General features: G+C 40.7%; 1 protein-coding gene across 1 annotated transcript in view; it reads left to right on the forward strand.

The window, feature by feature from the left end:
* PLXNC1 (plexin C1) overlaps positions 1-21116 on the forward strand; it is a 132985-nt gene that overhangs the window by 39719 nt on the left and 72150 nt on the right. The window contains exons 6-11 of the mRNA XM_066591529.1: positions 1340-1505; positions 5145-5232; positions 6726-6822; positions 9681-9731; positions 16880-17010; positions 18697-18867. Coding sequence (XP_066447626.1) covers positions 1340-1505; positions 5145-5232; positions 6726-6822; positions 9681-9731; positions 16880-17010; positions 18697-18867 — 704 coding nt within the window. The remainder of the gene's footprint in view (positions 1-1339; positions 1506-5144; positions 5233-6725; positions 6823-9680; positions 9732-16879; positions 17011-18696; positions 18868-21116) is intronic.

Here is a 21116-nt window from a genome sequence, read left to right on the forward strand (position 1 = left end):
CTTGTTTACCTCCCTAATCTCCCACTGCCTTTCTGGTGTGGCACGTGGTACAGGTAGTATTTCGGAAAATACTACTTTTTCAGGTCCTTGCCCTAAGCTTACATCCTAGTTGCCCTCTATCTTTGTCATTGGTGCCAATGTGTATCATAACTGCTGGATCCTCGGCAGCCCCTTCCAGTAATCTGTCAACCCAATTCACAGTGACAAAGTATATTTGAATTTAAAAAGTATAATGCTATATATTAATAACACTAATATATCGCAATCATTCCAGGAGAGGGAGAGAAAAATGAAAATGGAGGAAAGGGAAGAGGATAGAATATGCAGTATAGATTGGTTAAGATTGGAAGGGGATTACTTACTTGGTGAGAAAGTCTGTTGAATTTTTGGATTTGCCTCATCTTCTAGTATTTGCACCTAGGGTAAATGACAGTATAAAATAACCAAAAGTCTGGCTCGATTGAAGGATATCCTCAAATAATAGTATATACAATGTGTAATGTCAAACATAAAAAGATTTGTAGATGATATACCCGGCTTCGCCCGAGTTAATTTAGTACTGGTGTTTATCTGGTGTTCACACGGAAAATCTTATGAAGTCGTGGTTAGTTTAGAGATACCGAGGAAAAACATATGTTCAGCATTTTGCATGGTTCTTTGCCTTACCCAGGAAACCCCACGTGGAGGTAACCATGCGATGTTTCCTTTATATAAAATGACATCAGGAAGTGAGAGAATTAGATTACATACGTAAAATTTGGACGCTAATTCTTTTGCGCTTAGAATTGAATAATTGAGTTGGGATCCATAAACTTTTCCTATTTATGACATAATGAATGCTCGTGCCAAATTTCAAGTTTCTATGACATCGAGAAGTGAGAGAATTAGATTCCGTACGTAAAATTTGGATGCTAGTTCTTTTGCGCTAGAATTGAATAATCGAGTTGGGAATTTTCCTATTTTGGACATAATCTATGCTTGTGCCAAATTTCATGTTTCTACGACATCGGGAAGTTGGAGAATTAGTGGCGAGTCAGTTAGTCAGAGAGTCAGTCAGTCAGTTAGAGCTTTCGTCTTTATATATATATATATATATATATATATATATATAATGTGTGTGTGTAAACTAATATATCTCTCCTTAGAAGTTTGCAGGAGTGAGCAAGTGAAGAAGAATGCATAAGGCTCTAGGTTCTGTTGCATGGATAGATAATAAAAATGATGATCAATAGATAGATGGTTTCACTCTATTCCTAGACTTCTACATGTATTTTGCAATTCCCGGCATGCACCCCTTTCATGTTTCTAAAAACATTCTTTGCATATTTGATCATTTTAGATTGCAGTTAGCATTGAGAAAAACCCTTCACTGTTTGATGAAAATGCTCCCTGGAATTGTGAAATTATAAATAAAGACACAAAGAAAACCATTTGCTCGGGTAGAAACCAAGCTCCATCCTTGAACTGTTCCTGCGAGTTTCCTGCACACAACATATATGGAACAGGTATAACTGTCCTCTGTACCGAGTGCCACTCTCTTACTGTCTGTTCCCCAACTCCAGTCCTCAGGGACCGCCAACAGGTCATGTTTTCAGGATTTCCTCAGTATTACACAGGTGATGTAATTATTGTTGGTGCCTCAGACATTACCACAGGTGTTCTTACCATAGGATATCCTGAAAACATGACCTGTTGGTGGTCCTTGAGGACTGGAGTAGGGGACCCCTGGTCTATATGACCCTACAGTACTTACTATGATAAAACTTTATTTGAATACAGTGCATCTTGTCTTGCAAATGTGGTCACCACATGGAAAATTGCAAATATTTGTGCAAGCGAAAGAAACATAATTACCAAATTTTAAATGCTGTCCTACTTTATTTCTTATTTACTGGCAATTTTTAAGTATCCTCCAACATTGTTAAAACACCCACCGATTGTAAAGGAAGTAAGTGGTTTACCAATCACAAAACGTTTTTATATGCTAAAATAGTTGTATTTTTCTGTCCTGCTGCTTACCTTACAAACGACAGGCAGTTGTCTGTTTAGATCAGTGGATGCATTGCTGAGAAATTATTATTTTTAGATCCACATAAAAGATGCGAATAGTAATAGTCAAGTGAATTATTTTTCCCATTTTTTGCTTTTTGCACAGGCTTGCACTGCACAACAAAGGGGAACATTTGTTTGGCCTAACAATAGTTTGGGCATTTATCACCTCATGTAAAAGGCCCTTTAGGACTAAGCGCAGTAAATAAATGGCCCTTGGTCCTGGGCTTTAATTCTGGTCGATAGCAAAAGTACAGTGCAGGATTAAATCCTCTGCTCTTGTAGTCAAGCAGAAGCAGGTTGGGTTGTCAGCTGTTAGTCACAGCTGAGAACCTCACTGAGTGCTATGTACTAAGAAGGGGAAGTATTACTTCCACTACGTGAACCAGCGATCACGTGATCACTGGGTCCCCTGTTACAGTAGAGCTCTACCAGTGACTGTTATCACTACAGAGGGATGTTTTCCCCTGTAACTAGCGCTCCTACGGCTGCCTCAGCTACTGTGGAAAAGTGTGTAATAACAATATATTTTTTAAAAAGACCATGTGAATGACTCCCAGAGATCTTATATGGCATCATGGGGGACATAGATGGTAAAAAGATCATTACAAAAATAGGTTTAAAAAAACTACAGAATAAAATAAATAAATATATATATATAAAAAAGAAAATGTCCCAAAGCCGACGCCAACCAAAACTGCTGCCATATGCGCCGTGTAATCCAAAACCATACATATTACACATCAAACGAAACAAAACGTGGAACCCATTCCCATACTTTATTAAAGTGTAAACATACTAATTAAAAAAAACAACAACGATAAATGTTAACTAAAATCTTTTTTTTTTTTAAAAGCTTTTTACCCTCAATAACATTAAAATAACGGGAAAAAAGTCAGTGAAGAAAGATATTTAAAAAATATCCCTATATGTCACGGAAAAAAAAATCTGCAAAAATAATTTTGGCAGCTGAAGGAAAAAAGGGCACTAGAATCACCACCTGGGTAAAATCCCTAAAAAGTGTCTGGTCCTTTAGGTACAAAACAGCCTGGTCCTTAAGGGGTTAAATTGTAAACTGTGTAATTAAAGAATTGCATCTATTGGGAATCCATTATCATTGCAGTCTTTTGCTTTCCAGATAAGATAACTAAATCCACCCTCCAGGGTTGGATCAACAAAGATGGCCGCATTAGCTCCCCTGACTACCTGATGCACAGTGTGCAGTAGTATGCACCATTAGTAGAAAACACCAAACCTGCTTTGATTAATCAGTGCTGTTCACATGTGCAGTGCTGGCCAGTCAGAACAGCATGCAGTGGCTTAGACTACCAATGTATAGTGTGTGTTATCAGGTAGTCAGAAAAGCGTTGTGGCAATCTTCGTTTACCCAGGCCCGAAGGGTCGCTTTAAACGAGCACAGATAGACTACATACTTAATATGTAAGTTAACAGCAGCATTTTGAAAAGTCTGCAAACTTGTGGAAAGTCACGTAAGAGACAGCAAGAATATGTATCAACTAATTTTATGAACATGGCATCCATTCCATTAATCTGAATGGAGTTGTCCTGGTAGTAAGTGTGGATTTCTGTAAACCCCATTCAGATTAATAGAACAGCCACAGAAACATCTGCGAAAAAGTTACGGCTTGAGCCTACGCATTTCGCAATTGCCATAACATTTCAGTTGCAAAATGCAAGCTGAAGTTCCGCAGTGATGTATAGCCCAATGTAAGTGAGTTTAAATAAACCAAAATAACTTGTAATGGAAACAATCACCATGATCTATTTGTTGCAGAAGACCGTGGATTTTCACTCCCAAATTCATTCATTGCAATGAAATGAGTGAATTCCACCATGAAAATCCACATCCAAATCTGCTGTATCAAAGTCCATGTACAGATTTTACTGTATTTTGTCTCTGTAAACTGCATCAAAATCCGTGGGAATGGCAGGGCAAAATCCGTGTGCCAATCTGTGCCAATGATTGTGGCAGCAAGCCATGGATTTTGAGCAGGTTTCTAGAGGCAGAATTCCGCCCTGTGAACAAACTCTAAAGCTGGGTTCACACAGGATGGATTTGCCGTGGGAATTCCATGCAGAATTTCCGTGCGGCAAATCCGCCCGCGGCTCCTAATCCCAGGATTAGCCAGCCATGTGGACGAGATTTTGCATAAATATCGTCCACACGGGGCGGCCAATCCGTCGTGGCAAAGCCGGGCAGAACTGGCGAAGGCGCGCGGAATTGACAGCCGCGGCATGTCAATTCTTTTTTTTCCTTTTCATTGCGGCCGCACTCCTCTCTATGGGGAGAGAAAGCTGCAACGGAATGCCGGCGGCCGAAGCGCTCCAAAACTTGCAGCAAAATGCCGCAGGTTTTGAAGCTGCAGCTCTCCCTTGGAAATCTCGCGGCTTTTCGGTGCAGCCAAGCCGCCGTTATTCCGTGGGATTTCCTTCCCGAGGGAATCCAGCCTAATAGCGTTAACCTGTTTATTGAGACCAGCAATTTTCTATGACAGAGGTGTTTGCAATGTTACTAAATATATTTATGAGATTGCCTTATGGCTCCTTCCCACTGGTAAGTGCGACATCAGGCTGTGAATCACAATCCGATATCGCACTTGTAACCATGTGAAAGCTCCGTGGATGCGAGGTGTTTTCATGTGAAAGCAGCCTCGCATCACTTCGGGGATGCAGGGATTCCACACAGCAGCTGCCACAGTCGCTGCAGAGGATCGCGGAGTTCTTCCATTGTTTTCAACAATGGATGATCTCGCAGCTAGATAGGACATTCTGCAATATGTTTCCTGCATAGCATCGCGGTGCCATGCAGGAAAACATCACTAATGTGTATAAGTTAAACCCATTCAAAAGAATGGGGTTCATATTTGTGCGAGATTTGTGTGTCTTGCCAGTGTGGAGGAGCCTTAAGGCGCAGCTAATGAACACTGTAAAATACAGCGCATATCATATTGCTGTAGCTATGCATGCACTTAAATAATACTGTACATAGAATCCGAACATCTAAATATATAACTGACAATATAATGATATACGCTGCAGATAACCTTTGTCAAACTCTTTATTTTTACTTTCAGCCACATTAACTGCTGCAGCACAGAGTATTAGCATAGCTATATCCGCACAGTTCCAGTTTCAGAAGTGCTCGGAGTACTCAGAATTCAGGTACATAACTATTGGGGTATTTTCAATATATGCAGAGGGAATATGATGGCCACTTGCTAAGAGTAAATAATATACAGCATTACTATTTCTACAATAAAGGGTATTCCCATTGTAGACATTTAAGGCATATCCACAGTATATGTCTGCTATATACCAACCCCACATTTTTTTCCAGTTCCTTCCATTACTACATATGTTCGCTGCTCAGACCCAGTCAGTATATGTGCCTACAGTTCAACACCCTTTGCTGAATTTTCTTGGGTGTTTTGGGCCTGCGAAGGGTGTAATATGTTATTTATATAGGCAGATGCTGTATTACTATTTACTGTAATTCCCAATAAAGGTAAAAGAAGCATGGAGAAAAGATTTAGGTCATATTAGTGAAGGTACCTGGCCAGTAGTGCTGCGTATCATTCAAATTATATGTCTGCGTCAACGAGTATTGCAATTCTATGTAACGTGGATTGTGCAAATTTAACCCTTTCCAATCCACTGTGTGATGTCTTAAGACATTATGATTTAAGGCTGTACAGCTCTGATGTTGGAAGACATCCATCAGGGTTCTCTTACTGTATATTGCCAGCCTCTCTGCTGTCGGAGCCTATCCAACGTGTCCTCTCATGCAGTACTGGCTTTAGCCAGCATATAGCGCCGTTGTATAATGGCAGAAAAAGACTAGACCCCCTAGGAAAACCAGGATACAAATTGGATTGGAAAGGGTAATGTATATGGTCTGGGATTGTGTAAAATTTCATGAATTTTGCAATGTTGTAGTAGAGATAATTAAAGAAGTATATCTTTTAATATTGGTTTTAATCCCAGAACTTGTATACTGGGTATTGTTGAAGGGCTATATGGGCTTACTATTTTGGGAATTTAGAGTGCATTGTATCAGGTATTGAAGGAGACTGATTACTGCAGCCAGCGCCCCCAGACAGTAGGAGATTTTTTGGCAAAGATAAGAGAGATTATATTTTTGGGAAGGAGGAAATTGGGAAGGCTGATTAACTAAATTTGAGGGATTTTGGGAAAGATGGTCTGACATACTGTATATAATGGATAGTTTATATTGAGTGCTGGCTACATTGAGATATGTAGAAAGACTGATGGGATTTGGAGGAAGTGTGGGAGAGCGGTGAGAAAGTGCATAAGAGTTGGGTTTTTTTGCCCCTTTTTGTACATCTAAAAGTTGGTATATGGCATTTTCAAAAAATGCCACTGATCGCAAAAAAGCTACAAAAATGCAAAAAAACACGAAATGCTGTGAAATGTAGACTTTGCAGCCTTTCACTGTAGACTATGAAGTACCATCTGGCCGCAGCATTTTTGAACTCAAAAGCAAATGCTGTGAAAAATTGCACTGCAAATGCATCAAAACACTGTGTAACCCAGCCTAATAGATCCAGAATATACCATACGCTAATTCTTATATGATATAACTTCTGTCTGTGCTTGCTGAGATAAACTGTTAATTTACATTTCCCTCATGACAGTTGCTTGGATTGCATATCAAGTGGTTGCTTATGGTGCATCAAAACCTCCACGTGTACATCCCCACTGAGCCAGTGTGAAAGTGATTATGCAGATGAGGTGAGTGTAGTGAGAAAAAAATAATAATGGAAAAACTAAAAAGTAAAGGCCCAATTACACACAACGATTATCGCTCAAAATTCGCTTAAAAGCCATCTTTTGAGCGATAATTGTTGTGTCTAACTGCACTGACATCGTGCAGTTTTCGTTAAGCCGTCGCTCATTGTTGTTTTTCATGCTGAAAGACAAGGATAAGCCTTATCAGGGATTCACAGCGGGATACAGCTGATACTATTGTTTCAGCAGTATTCCGCTCCCTGAACACAGGCTGGGTATGAAGAACACAGCTGTTCAGCTGTGTTCTTCATACCCTGCTCGGAGCCGGATGCTCCAAACAGATAACAGTTGGTAAGAGTTATAATCATTGTGTCTAAATGGGCCTTAATACGTTAATATTAATGTAATAGCTCTAGGATTTGGGAGTTAATATACAGTCATATATAATAACATATACATATTATAGTGTATGTGTGTGGGTAGATAGATATAGATAGATAGAGATATATTTATCAACTGATGTCATTAATGTCATTAACATCTTATTGATCCCTTAATGACATGGCCTATTTTGGGCTTAAGGACGCAATGATTTTTGGCAGATTTTTCTTCTCCATTTATCAAAAGCCATAACTTTTTTATTTTTCAGTCGATACAGCCGTATAAGGGCTTGTTTTTTGCATGGCGAACTGTAGTTTTTATTGGTGCCACTTTTGGGTACATTTGACTATATTGTAAAACTTTTTTATTTTTTTTCTGATAGGGAGAGAAAACGCATCAATTCTGCCATAGATTTTTTTTTACAGCGGTAATCATGCAGCATAAATCACACAATCCATGCTTTTTGGGGGTCGGTACGGTTACAGCGATACCAAAATTCAAACATTTTTTAAGGTTTTTCCACTTTTCTACAATAAAAACCCTTTTTTTGGAAATCTTTTTTTTTTCTAATTCGCTATATTCAAAGTCCTGTAACTTTTTTATGTACAGAGCTCTATGAGGGCTTATTATTTGCAAGACGAGCTGTAGTTTTTATTGGTACCATTTTGGGGTACATACGGCTTTTTTGATCACTTTTTTTGCGCTTTTAGGGAGGCAAAATGCTAAAAATTAGCATTTTGCCTCAGTTTTTTGAGGGTTTTTTTACGCTTTTTTTCTGTGCACAGTCAAAAGCATGTGTATGCTAGGTTAGCTCCATCCTGAGGAAACAACCGTCTCCAAGGTTGTGGAAACGCGTTGATGGAGAGGGAGGGATAGGTTCCATGGGCCGATTCTCTCCATAAGAACTAATCTATATGGTGGTTGTATGTTCATCATAATGCAACCTACCCTATATATATAATAGAGATTATCATCATCACTCTAGCGAGCAGCTATTAGTTTATTATAACAGACTGCATGTACAGAGACAGAGATTATTACCCAAAGGGGCATCAGTATAGGTGATAGCCTACAATTCATCCGAGGCTACCACCAGACTATCTATGTGCACTGAATTGTAGCTATTCAAATCCTAAGGGATGAATAGCCTATAAATGAATACTGTGCTGTTCCATTTAATGCAGTCACTATCCTGATTCACCCTATATATGTTCTCCTTATATCCATTATTTATACAAGTGGGAGTGCCATCTCTCCTGAATAATGTCAATGTATAAATAGGGGAGATAATATATATTAAAAGGACACCATTATTTGGAACAACTCACCTCTATCCTTGATAGCGATTGATAGTTTCATCTGGTTGCACTTAATCTTTGTGCACAAACGCATGAGTAATAGGAAACGAACATTTCATGCGATAATTTATGGACATAAGGAACTATCATAGAACATCAAGGGAACACAGGCTTGATATCCGGGGTTTGAGATAACACACTTCGGATCTAACACCTATTGGTGACATATCGAGGTGACTTCTGTTATAAACCAGTCACCACGATATTGTTCAAAAACAAAAAGAGCAGACACAAGTTGAGCAATCATTGATGAGAAACTATTATAAATGAGATGACACTCTGGATCTAACATCTATTGGTGACATATCGAAGTGACTCTTATTATAAATCAGTCACCACGATACAGTAAAAACACTACAGATACTACCTGAGTAATCATCAATGAGCAACTGTCATAAACGAGACGACAATACAAATAAATGTGTGTGTCAGGTATAATACTAAAGACAACAGACTACTGATCTTTAATAATAGATACCATTGTACCGTGAACAACTCGAGAATATCAGGTCTATCTTGAGATAGAAAATCAGAGGTGTTGGAATGGATAGTGACAGTAATGAGCATTATTAGATATGGAATCATGAATAACAACTTTTGATCTAAGTCACTGACAGCAAGTGCTTCACCATACTTTGATGAACATTGGTGACGCAAGTCATTGACAATAGGTATCTAATCATCCCTGGGTAATAAAAGATATCAGGGAATATAAAAGTGGTAGATAGTCTATTGGGATTGAATAACATTTACACATTCAAGCCCCATTGATTTTAATTATGGTGTGACACTTAGCACATATGAGTAAATAAAAGGACGCCTTTTTATTATTTAAGAATAAATAAAAGCTAAGTTTTATTATTTGTGGTCCTTTCGGTGACACGTTTCAGTTAATTTAAAAAGGATTCTACTGCTACGGTGACAAATTGCTATTTAGTCCAAAGCGTAAATCTTCTCCAGAGTAGTTTTACTTTGTTAATCCAGGCATGTTTGGCTATTAATTTCTAAGCCTATCTACAGACTGGTATGGATGAACAGGAACAATATCATTCTTTGTAATCCAATTACATTTTAATTGAAAATGTTAGAATCCGTTTTTTCTTATATATTTTATATCCACAGGACCAATGCAGGGTCATTGAAGAAAAAGCAACACAGGGATCTTCATCTAATGTAAGGTTCTAATACTTAGTTATACAATCAGTATGAACAAACTTGTAAGAGCGTTTAAAAAGTTAACTTTCTGAACCTTAGAATAGTTGTCATGTTTAATAGAATCTCATTAGATATGATGTATAGAACGTTAATTGTTGATAGGCAAATGTCATATTACAGTGTGATAGGCCAAAAGCTAATGATACAGCTAGTTAGTAGGTAATGCTGTAGTTGCTAGAATGTTTACCCAAGCAACCAATGTAGCAAGTTGTCAGGCAGACTGATGTTGATCTGCCTTGCCACAAACTGATTTGATTTAGAGCTATCTATGGAAGCAGAACTTGAAGACCTCCAGTTTTCACCCTCTACACATGCAAGCAGGATTAGGCCTTTGCTGCAAGGTCCCCAAACCATTACTCACAGTTATAGTTGTTGTGTGGCTGCTGACACTGCACAGGGCCATGGGTAATACCTGATGGTGTGAACTGAGACATAACACTGACACTAGCAGGACTGCGACACTACTTTAATAATGAGATCCAGGCAAAGGTCAAGGCAGGCAGCAGGCAAATAGCAAAGTCCAAAAAAATGTAGCCAAGGTCAGGAATGTCAACATCACAAATGGATTGTAAATCGATTGCTTTGGCATCCTCTGTTGGGGAAAGGATGTCTAATGTGGCCCTAATAAATTAGTAGTACGCGCTGGCCCTTTAAGAAAGAGCATACGCAAGACGTATGGGCAAAGGCTAGGAAGCTAGCAGTAGAGGAAATGCAGTGGGCAGTGCGTGGATGACAGCGTAGGTACCCTCAATCATGACCCCAGCAGCAGATGACTGGGAGGGTGGGCAATGAAGGCACACCGTGATTTATAAGTTAGCTAGAATAAAATGTGTATCTGTTTAGAGTTAGTCATAGAATGTGTAAGTATCCTAATAGAGTGTAGAAACATGTATATATAACTGAGAGTGTTTATAATACTGGAGAGCAGTAGGTGAGATGTGCTTTTATGGGGAAAGTTGTAATGGGGAGACATGGCTCTGGGGGGAGGGGGGGTAATGATGTGGGAGATATGGCTGGGGGCAATTTTGTGTTTTTGGAAGACATGGTTCTATACCCAGGGGTAGAGACTGTGATGGAGAAGACATGGCTTTGTGGATGTAAGGGATGGGAGGTATGGTTCTGTGAGGGAAAGGTTGTAATGTGGAGAAGATGTAGATCTTTTTGGTGGGGGGGATGTGATGGGAAGACATGGTTCTGTGTGGGGGAGAATGTTATATGGAGGAGACATGGTTCTTTGAGGGGAGATTGGGATGAGGAGACATGGTTCTATGGGGGAGATGTGATTCTGGGGGGAATATGGATTAAGTGTGTTGATGTCCAAGATGCTACAGTGGGTGGAGCTGATTCCTCTGAGGAAGGAAAGGAAATTATGTGGAGAGTGGTAAAGATGTCACAGAACTGTTGTTAAACTATCTGCACCCTGTAAGGCTCTTTAATTTGCAACCAATATGGACCTGTCCTGTGTGCTCACTAGTATGTGTGTTATATATGACCTTGTTCTTTACATGTTGTTCTATTATTTGCACTTACTAATTTTTTTTGGGGGGTAATGCATTATTCCCTCCCCCAAAAATGTGAAAAGTTAAACACATAAATATGTGTACCCGAAAGTGATGTTATTAAATAATAATAATAATAAACTTTATTTGTATAGCGCCAACATATTCCGCAGCGCTTACATAGACGGGGGATACAGAAAGACAATATAAACATTACAGAATCACGGTTACATAGTAATCAGTTGATGGAAACAATAGGGGTGAGGGTCCTGCTCCAACGAGCTTACATACTACAAGTAATGGGGTGATACAGAAGGTAAAGGGCTGGAGGTGTGCACAGTATGGCGAGGTGGAGAGTGAGGGGTGCTATACACATAGACAATGGTCAGACATTTGGCCGTGTGATGGCAGAATCGGTATGACTGCAGGAGCGGTTTATGATGGCTAGCAGGGATTGCAGTCAGTAGGTCAGGGAGCATGTTATCAGGCGGAGTACAGAGGGGTTTGTTTAGGGAATGCGGTATGCCTCCCTGAAGAGGTGCGTTTTTAGAGCACGCCTGATATTCTGCGAGTCCTGGATTGCTCGGGTAGCCTTTGGTAGTGTGTTCCAGAGGACCGGTGCTGCTCTAGAGAAGTCTTGGAGGCGGGAATGAGAAGTTCGAATTAAAGGGACGCTCAGTCTGGTTTCGTTAGCAGAGCGGAGAGCCCAGGCTGGGTGATGGATTAAGATGAGGGAAGCAATATAGGGGGTGCTGCGCTTTGGAGGGCTTTGTGGATAAAAGTAGCGAGTTTAAATTGAATTCTGTATTTGATGGGCAGCCAGTGCAGTGACTGGCACAGGGCAGAGGCGTCCGAGTAGCGGCTGCACAGGAAGATGAGCCTGGCTGCTGCATTCAGGATGTATTAGAGAGGGTAGAGTCTGGTGCAGGGGAGGCCGATCAACAACCAGTTGCAATAATCGAGCCCAGAGTGGATGAGGGCAACAGTAAGCGTTTTTAGTGTGTCCACAGTGAGAAATACTATGGCTGCAGTATTAGTATTTTGAGCAACTTACATTTTATTGCATGAAACATGATAGGATAGATATTACAGTGATAGACAAGTATTTAATGCAGGTAATTATTACAATGTATTTAATAAATGATGTTTATTGTATTATTAATCAAAAAGATAGATAGTTGAGATAAAGATGTGTACGGTAATGACGGAATCGCGATGTATGGTGATTATGCGTAACACTGTAATTCAGAAGTTGTAACAGTTTCTGTCATGACCCAAGCAGGTGTGTGTGTGTAGTTTCAAACCCAAATACAGTGACAATTGGGAATTGCTGTGTGCCATGTCACTGTATTGACCGGGGCTTGTGCATGAGTGAGTAAATCTGAGAACACGTGGTGCCCTGTGGAGTGGTACCAAGAGAGGTATCACAGGACAGGTATGGCCTGCAACGGGATTGGGGTCGTGGATGTTGACCAAATTGAGCTGTGCTGTGTGTTGCGCTGACTGCGCATATTGGTGAAGCAACAATTTGCTTATGTTGAAAACTGTAACAGAGTGGCTAATGTTTTTTGGATTGTGGCACAGTATTTTAGATTTCATTTTAAAATTGCTTGTAAAGTTCAAATAAATGTATCACTGACTTTACCACTGAAATGGCTGCCAAATTAAATTTTTGTTCATTTTTTTGGACACCGTACTCTGTTATTCTATATGCACATGCTGCTCCACCACAAACTAGCAGACTGGTTCTCACTGATGTTAGATACATAGCATGACAATATAAGGCAAGACTTTACATCTATTATATTACTAACATCAATCTATATAGAAATTGTCCCTACTAAATAATAAAAGAAGGGCAGTGAAACTGGCAATATTTTACCGGGCTTGTTTTGCTAGTATATTTGTAGAGTTTGTAAATTAAGTGAAATTCCGTTGAATATTGTATTTAGATAATTACAACATTTCCTGATTGTCATTTATAAAGTGATTCATTAATTATGTTGACATACTGCATATAACTTACATTGAAAATGGGGAACAGCAAGAGGGGAAAAACAGGAAACAGAACACCGCACATCTTTTACAGTTTGGTACAAAATAGAGCTGCAATACGACTATGTGCATGAAGCTTAATTGTGCTGATGACTATTAGAGATGAGCGAGCACCAAAATGCTCGGGTGCTCGTTACTCGAGTCGAACTTTCAGTGATGCTTGAGAGTTCGTTTCGAGTAACGAACCCCATTGAAGTCAATGGGTGACTCGAGCATTTTTGTATATCGCTGATGCTCGCTAAGGTTTTCATTTGTGAAAATCTGCAAAACACAAGAAAGTGATGAAAACGACACAGAAACGAATAGGGCAGGCGAGGAGCTACATTTTGGGCTGTATCTCAAGTTCCCAGGTCCCACTATTAAGCCACAATAGCGGCAAGAGTGAGACCCCCCCCCCCCCCCCACTGTCAGCATAACGATCGTTCTCCTCTGCCACAGCTGTAACAGCTGTGGCAGAGAAGAACGATGTTAGCCCATTGAATTCAATGGAGCCGTCAATACAGCCGACTCCATTGAAAGCAATGGGCTGCCAGCGATCGCGGGATGAATTGTCGGAAAGGGGTTAAATATATAAGCCCTTCCCTGCAATTCATCCAGAAATGTGTAAAAATAAAAAATATATATATATACTTACCTGGTCCCGGCAGAGCGATGTTAGCCCATTGAATTCAATGGAGCCGCAATACAGCCGACTCCATTGAAAGCAATGGGCTGCCGGCGATCGCGGGATGAATTGTCGGGAAAGGGTTAAATATATAAGCCCTTCCCTGCAATTCATCCAGAAATGTGTAAAAATAAAAAATATATATATACTCACCTGGTGCCGGCAGACGGAGTTCAGCGCGGCAGGCTGCAGTTCTCCTGAACTGCTCTGAACAGCTGTGAGTAGTATTCAGCAGCCGGGGATTTAAAATCACCGCCTGCTGAATAAGATGCCTCTGATTGGTCACAGCCTGACCAATCAGAGGCCAGCCCTCACTCACACCCATTCATGAATTCATGAATGGGTGAGTGAGGGCTGCCTCTGATTGGCTCAGGGGCAGCTCTCCTGCCCCTCCTGCCCCTGAGCCAATCAGAGGCAGCCCTCACTCACCCATTCATGAATTCATGTATATATATATTTTTTATTTTTACACATTTCTGGATGAATTGCAGGGAAGGGCTTATATATTTAACCCTTTCCCGACAATTCATCCCGCGATCGCCGGCAGCCCATTGCTTTCAATGGAGTCGGCTGTATTGCGGCTCCATTGAATTCAATGGGCTAACATCGTTCTGCCGGGACAAGGTAAGTATATATATATTTTTTATTTTTACACATTTCTAGATGAATTGCAGGGAAAGGCTTATATATTTAAGCCCTTCCCGACAATTCATCCCGCGTACGCCGGCAGCCCATTGCTTTCAATGGAGTCGGCTGTATTGCCGGCTCCATTGAATTCAATGGTCAGTGCTCGTTTAATCGAGACGAGTATCGCGTGGTGCTCGTCTCGAGTAACGAGCATCTCGAGCACCCTAATACTCGAACGAGCATCAAGCTCGGACGAGTATGCTCACTCATCTCTAATGACTATCTGTTGAATGGCTTGATAAGACTTCAGCAGTGTGTGGTGTTCTGTAGTTTGTCACACCCTGTAGTTTTCTGAAATAAGAGTAATGCATTCTGTCTGACCTGTGTATATACTATTATTATTATAAGCATATGTATATGTATAGAGTCAGGCAAGATATTGTGCTTTGGAAATTGAATCCCATACATTAATTTGACATATTGAAGCAGTCAAATAGTTGAGGAATCGCATGTAGGGGGCCAGTATGCTACATGTGGCTCCCAAGCCACTGGATGGGGAACACTGCACTAGACTATGATATTTAATTGGATGCCCAAACACGTCTTAAAGTGATTGCCCACAAAAAATATTGTTATAGTTGAAGTCTTCATGGTCTAGGCCATGATAAAAAAAAATAAAACAAAAACTGACAACTGTAATCAGAGAAGATGTCACCTGTAGAGATGAGAGAGCATACTCATTAAGGACAAATACTCGAGCGAGTATTGTCCTTTTCGAGTACCTGCCCGCTTTGTGAGAAAAGATTCGGGTGCCGGTGGGGGTGAGCGTTGTGTTGTGGGTGTGAGCAGGAGGGAGCAGGGGAGAGAGAGTTCTCGCCCCTGCTCTCCCCAGCCGCCCCCCACCGGCACCCGAATCTTTTCTCACGAGCGAGCAGGTACTTGAAAAGGACAATACTCGCTCGAGTATTTGTCCTTAACCAGTATGCTTGCTCATCTCTAGTCACCTGTGATCACTGGAGGGAACTACACAGTAATCACTATAACTGTGTAGAGGTGCTATCTGACCATTATTTGGTGACTGCAATATTTACAGCTGGGAATCACTAACAAAATATAATTCAGAGTATCCATTTAAAGCAAATATTAAAAAAGGGGGGGGGGAATGCAGAAATGATTTAGCAAAAATTCGTCAAAATATAGTTTAAAGGGATCTTCCATTTTTATGAATTTGATCAGTCAGTTATCTGATCTGACCACTCCATACACATTGCAGTGTCCCATATTGGTAATCAGGCACAGTTCCCATTGAATTCCAAATGGATACAGCTCACTAGTTGAGATGCTTGAAGCTTTATTGAATCCACAAATTAATAAATTCGTATCCCTGCAGTACAAACTCTCTTGTGCATGTAACGTTTCGGGTGTGAATACCCTTCATCAGACATATGAAAATTTCAGCAAATAAGAAAAAAAAAGACCAGGCCACGGTCATCCCTGCTGGACATCTATTGTATGTCTTATTGCCAGCATATTAGAACATTGGCCCGCTCTTTTCTCTTCTATTCACTGAAACCATCATATTTCTAACGGAGGGTATTTACACCCAGAGGTGTAACTTGAAGCTTCTGTACCACACTGTAAAACCTGTAACAGGGCCCCCAACTATAATGCTTTAGTCATAGTACTGGGCTCCCTATATGGAGAAGAGGCCTTATGGCCCCCCCCCCCCCAAGGCTCCTGAGCCCGGGAGCAACCGCATCCCCTGCATCCCCTATAGTTATACCAGTGTTTATACCTGAAACATTTCACACAAAAAGGAACTGGTACGCTAGGGGTATTAATTTATTATTTGGGGTTTTAATAAAACTTCAAGCATTTCAACTGGTGTGCTGTTCCATTTTCCTATTTTCTACTGCTTTGTTGTATGGATAGTGGTCAGTGCCAGAGGAATGTGCAAACACACATTCTACCCAAGAGTTGTGCTGCCTACAAGTTGCATCTACCAAATACTTCATTGAAGGTCTTGCTTGATTTTCCCATTCTGATATGAATTCACACTGGAAATAATCCAAATAAAACTATCTCAATTGGTTTTATGCTGCTTTTCAGGGTCACATGTCTATTTTCTACACATGGAAACTCCAATTGTGAAAGGACAGCTGTCTCTAATAAAGTGGTCATTCAGTGTATATGTGTACTATAGAAAATATTCACATTTACTACCATATATTAATACTATTTTTATCATTCTCCCTCCCCAGGTCACCATTAAATCTGTGGCAGTTGACAGGGTTCCTTCAGGAGGAAGGAAAAATGTCCTTCTTACGGGAGAAAATTTGCAAGGTCTGTCAAGGGTACTTTTATTTGGTGCCAGCAGCTGCAAACCTCAGATGTAAGTATGTCCGCATATAAAACTTATACTTCTCTAAAGCTGCGTTTCCACAGAGTGAAAACTTCTTGCAGCTAAGACCCTACCCACCCGTGGCAACTAATGGACACTCAATGTTGCTGGCATTATTGGCAAGATTGTGCAGCCATTGGCTGCCATGGGTGGGCAGGTTTCAGATACATGCAACTACCGCAGTGTGGAAACCCACCCTAAGGTATTAGACTAATTGTACTATGACACAACTAAGGGTTCCCTCACCCAGTGTTATTGTCTGGTATTTTAAAACATAAAAATAAATTTTAAAATGCCTGAATTTTTTTAAAATGAAATATTATATTTCACTATAAGCTTTAATGTAACAGGTGTCCACATTTTTGCGCCAAAAAACACAAACAAAAATGCTGCAAAAATATAGCATTTTCATGCATAACGCTGTATTAAAAGAGCCTATGGGTGTATTCGCATGCCTACCCTTAGGGCGCAGTCAAATGAACATGTTTTTTGCACGCCTATGTGCGCTAAATAAATGCGTTCCTCGCATATGCTGAAAACGCATGATCGGGCAAAGTTTCATATGCACAGCGCATTAAACTTTGCCCGTTCACTGGAGCAGCTGTGCTTGGAGAAGCAGAGCTGCTGTATAAAGAAAGAGAGAAATCCCCGCGGGGCTTCGGGATTTCCCCAGAGCAGGGACAGTGAGGGGAGCTATGGGGAGGTTCCCCAGAGCAGGGAGAGATGGAGCGGGGCTATGGGAAAATCCGCTCACTGTCCCTGCTCGGGGGAAATCCCCATAGCAGCAAAGTCTCTCTCTGGTATGGAGAAATCCTGAAAGCTTTCCCCGGGAGCGTGTCAGCAGGGGGCAGGGCTAGAGGGACATGCCCCTTTAGTCCCGCCTCTAGCCATGCCCCCCATGGGTTGCTATGGGGATTCTCTGTGAAAAAACATGAAGTGGTGTGTCTAGGGGCAGGTCCTTTTAGCCCCATCTCCTCCTCCCACGCTCTCAGGGGAAGTCCTGAAACCTCGCCCCCTTCTTTCTCCCTTGAAAAGAGAGGTGGTGGGAGTCCCCTACTGACCCCCACTGCTGGGGAATTGCCTAACGGGGAAGGGGGGGGGTGAACAGGAGGAATACCCCGCTGCTTGCAGCAGGACATTTAAAAGGTGCTGCCCAGAAACATATTTTAAATGTCCCGTTGTGAAATCCTGTTAGTCCCTCGGCCAGTCCCTGCATGTACTAACAAGAGTTTACAGTGGGAAATTTAAAAGGTGCTTCTGGCCAGAAGCACCTTTTAAATGTCCTGCTTTAAGCAGTGGGGAAGTTATTGGCAGTGCAGGAGTTTCTATTAACTCCTGCTCCCATAGGAGTCAATGGAAACACCTGCTGGCGCACACCTAAGGTAGTGCATGTCCTATTTTTTTTAGGTGCACGCCATTTTGCGCTGCTAATTCCTCACATATGAGCGCTTCTATAGGAACCCATTGGTTCTTTTAGAAGCGTTCATTTTCAACACACATAAACACGCTCGTCTGACTGCGCCCTGAGGTTGTAAAATGCATTGCTTTTGGGGAGAGTGTATATAGACTTCTTCATAGGCATCAGATATATATAATTATCTGCATCATGTTGCTGTGATATATTTTATTTATCTAATTGTACTGTACTCATTTCTCTTTCCTTAATTCTTCGTTCAGTGTGAAAGTGTCCCATCCCATAAATAAAACACATCTCCTGATCTCCCTGCCGCAAAGTCAGAATGAAGTTAAGAGACTATGTGTAAATTTTGGTGGGAATTGTTATCCAAACAGTATTTTCTATGAATCCGTGTTCTGTTCTGCCATTGTTCCAAATATTGTGTGGCTCAGGTAAGATAACTAAAACTACATTTTACTGGTATATATCTGTTTGGTTAATACTCTGATTTCAGCATGCGTGGTTGTTGCCTCCTCTGAGATCTGCCATTGAGGGACAGTCATAAAGAACTCATACACATTAGATTGTTGGTGTACCTTGCAGAAATTTTCACTCTATGAGATTTTGCACCTGCGTCAGAGGCATAACGTAAAGCTTCTGGGCCCCGATGCAAAACTTGTAACAGGGCCCCCAACTATAATGCTTTATTCATAGTACTGGGTTCCCTATATGTAGAAGAGAGGCCTTATGGGCCCCTAAGGCTCCTGGGGCCGGGTGCAACCGCATCCCCTGCATCCCCTATAGTTACGCCCCTGACCTGCGTTATAAATAAAAAAAATCTGGTTTATACGCAACTACGCTCGCCGCTACACTCACCTGTTTAGCTCTTACAGATAAGACCTGGATTATAAAAGACAGAATCATATTATAGCCCTACACCCATATATTTTAGAAAAGTACATTTCAGGCACACTGTCAAAAAGCCACCCAGGCCTTTCCACTCACAGCTGCCTTCATGCTATTTTCAATGAAACTTTAATTTTCTGGGAAAAAAAAGAAAGATTCTGTTCACATCTGCATTGGAGGCTCCATTAATCCTTTTCAATTCACTGTCTGACCTCTGAAGACATTATGATTTAAGGCTGTACAGCTCCAACATTGGAAGACATCCGTCGGGGTTCTCTTACTGTATATTGCCAGCCTTTCTGCTGTTGGAGCCTATCCAACGTGTCACCTCATGCAGTACTGGCTTTAGCCAGCATATGGCGCCATTGTATATCAGGAAAAAAAAGTAAGCCCCCTAGGAAAACCAGGATACAAATTGGATTGGAAAGGGTTAAGAAACCGCTGTTGCAAATTTAATGGAAAAAGTGTAGAAAAATAGAATAGCTGCACTATTTTTAATGACAGACATGAATGAAAAAACAAAAGGCCCTAATAATTGCCAATAGTTCCATCGAGTGTCATTTGTGTTTGTCATGTGATGGATCTGTCCCCAGCTTGCATTCTGTTTATCTGTTCCTATGATGGAAAAGCAATACTGAAAGCCTGATGTATACAGAGCCTTAGATTCACAAGGCCATCTATAAATCAACATACCCAGTTAGTATGCTTATGTCTGTATGCAAACATCTTCACAAACACACCACAATTAAACAGACTAAGCTTTGATTCTCAACTGTAAATTTGAAAATAATAACATGAAAAACAGGGATTATGCATCTAGAAAAGTGAATGAAACCTCAAGAAAGCAGATAACCAATATAATGTAAAACTGTAAAATTTCTGGTTGTTTACAGACAAAGCAATCATGCAATGTTGTAACCATGATTATTTGCAAAAAAATCCAGGAAAGCATAAAGTTCATAGTGTGGATTTTATACCTACCACATGTCAGCATCTAGACCAGGGGTGGGCAATTAATTTTCCCATGGGGCCACATGAGAAATTGGAATGGTTTTAGAGGGCCAGACCAACATACGAAGGCTCCATGCACATTGCTATGCACGCCTATCAAAAAACCCTCTATCAGGATCTCCGATCTCCTGCAGCCAACAATCAGGTTCTGTGAGATCTCTAGTAGAGGCATACGTGTGGTGTCATCTGTATATGTCAATCATCCACGCATCTATATTTGTTCAAATAGCTGATTGGTCGGGCTCCTGAACGACAGACCCTGGGGGATCAACTATTGATGACCTATCCTGATGATAGGTCATTAACCCCTTAATGACGCGGGCATTTTTCTTTTTCAATTTTCGTTTTTTCCTCCCCCCTTTAAAAAAATCATAACTCCTTTATTTATCCATCCACGTCGCTGTATGAGGGCTTGTTTTTTGCGGGACGAGTTGTATTTTTCAATGGTGCTATTTAAAGTACCATATAATGTACTGAAAAACTTTTAAAAAATTCTAAGTGGAGTAAAATGAAAAAAAAACTACATTTTGCCATCTTTTAGTGCGTCTTGCTTCTACGGCGCACAAATGGCAACAAAAACGACATGATAACTTTATTCTATGGGTCGGTCCGATTACTACGATGCCAAACTTTGTATAGGTTTTTTTTTACTATACTCCTCTTTTTTTTTTAAAGACATAAAATGTTTTTCAATTATTTTCTGCGGTCATTTTGTGAGCGCAATAACTTTTTTATTTTTCCGTCGACGTAGTTGAGCAAGGTTTCATTTTTTGCGGGATGTCCT

The sequence above is a fragment of the Eleutherodactylus coqui genome, chromosome 2 (assembly GCF_035609145.1).
Source record: "Eleutherodactylus coqui strain aEleCoq1 chromosome 2, aEleCoq1.hap1, whole genome shotgun sequence".
NCBI classification, from domain to species: domain Eukaryota; kingdom Metazoa; phylum Chordata; class Amphibia; order Anura; family Eleutherodactylidae; genus Eleutherodactylus; species Eleutherodactylus coqui.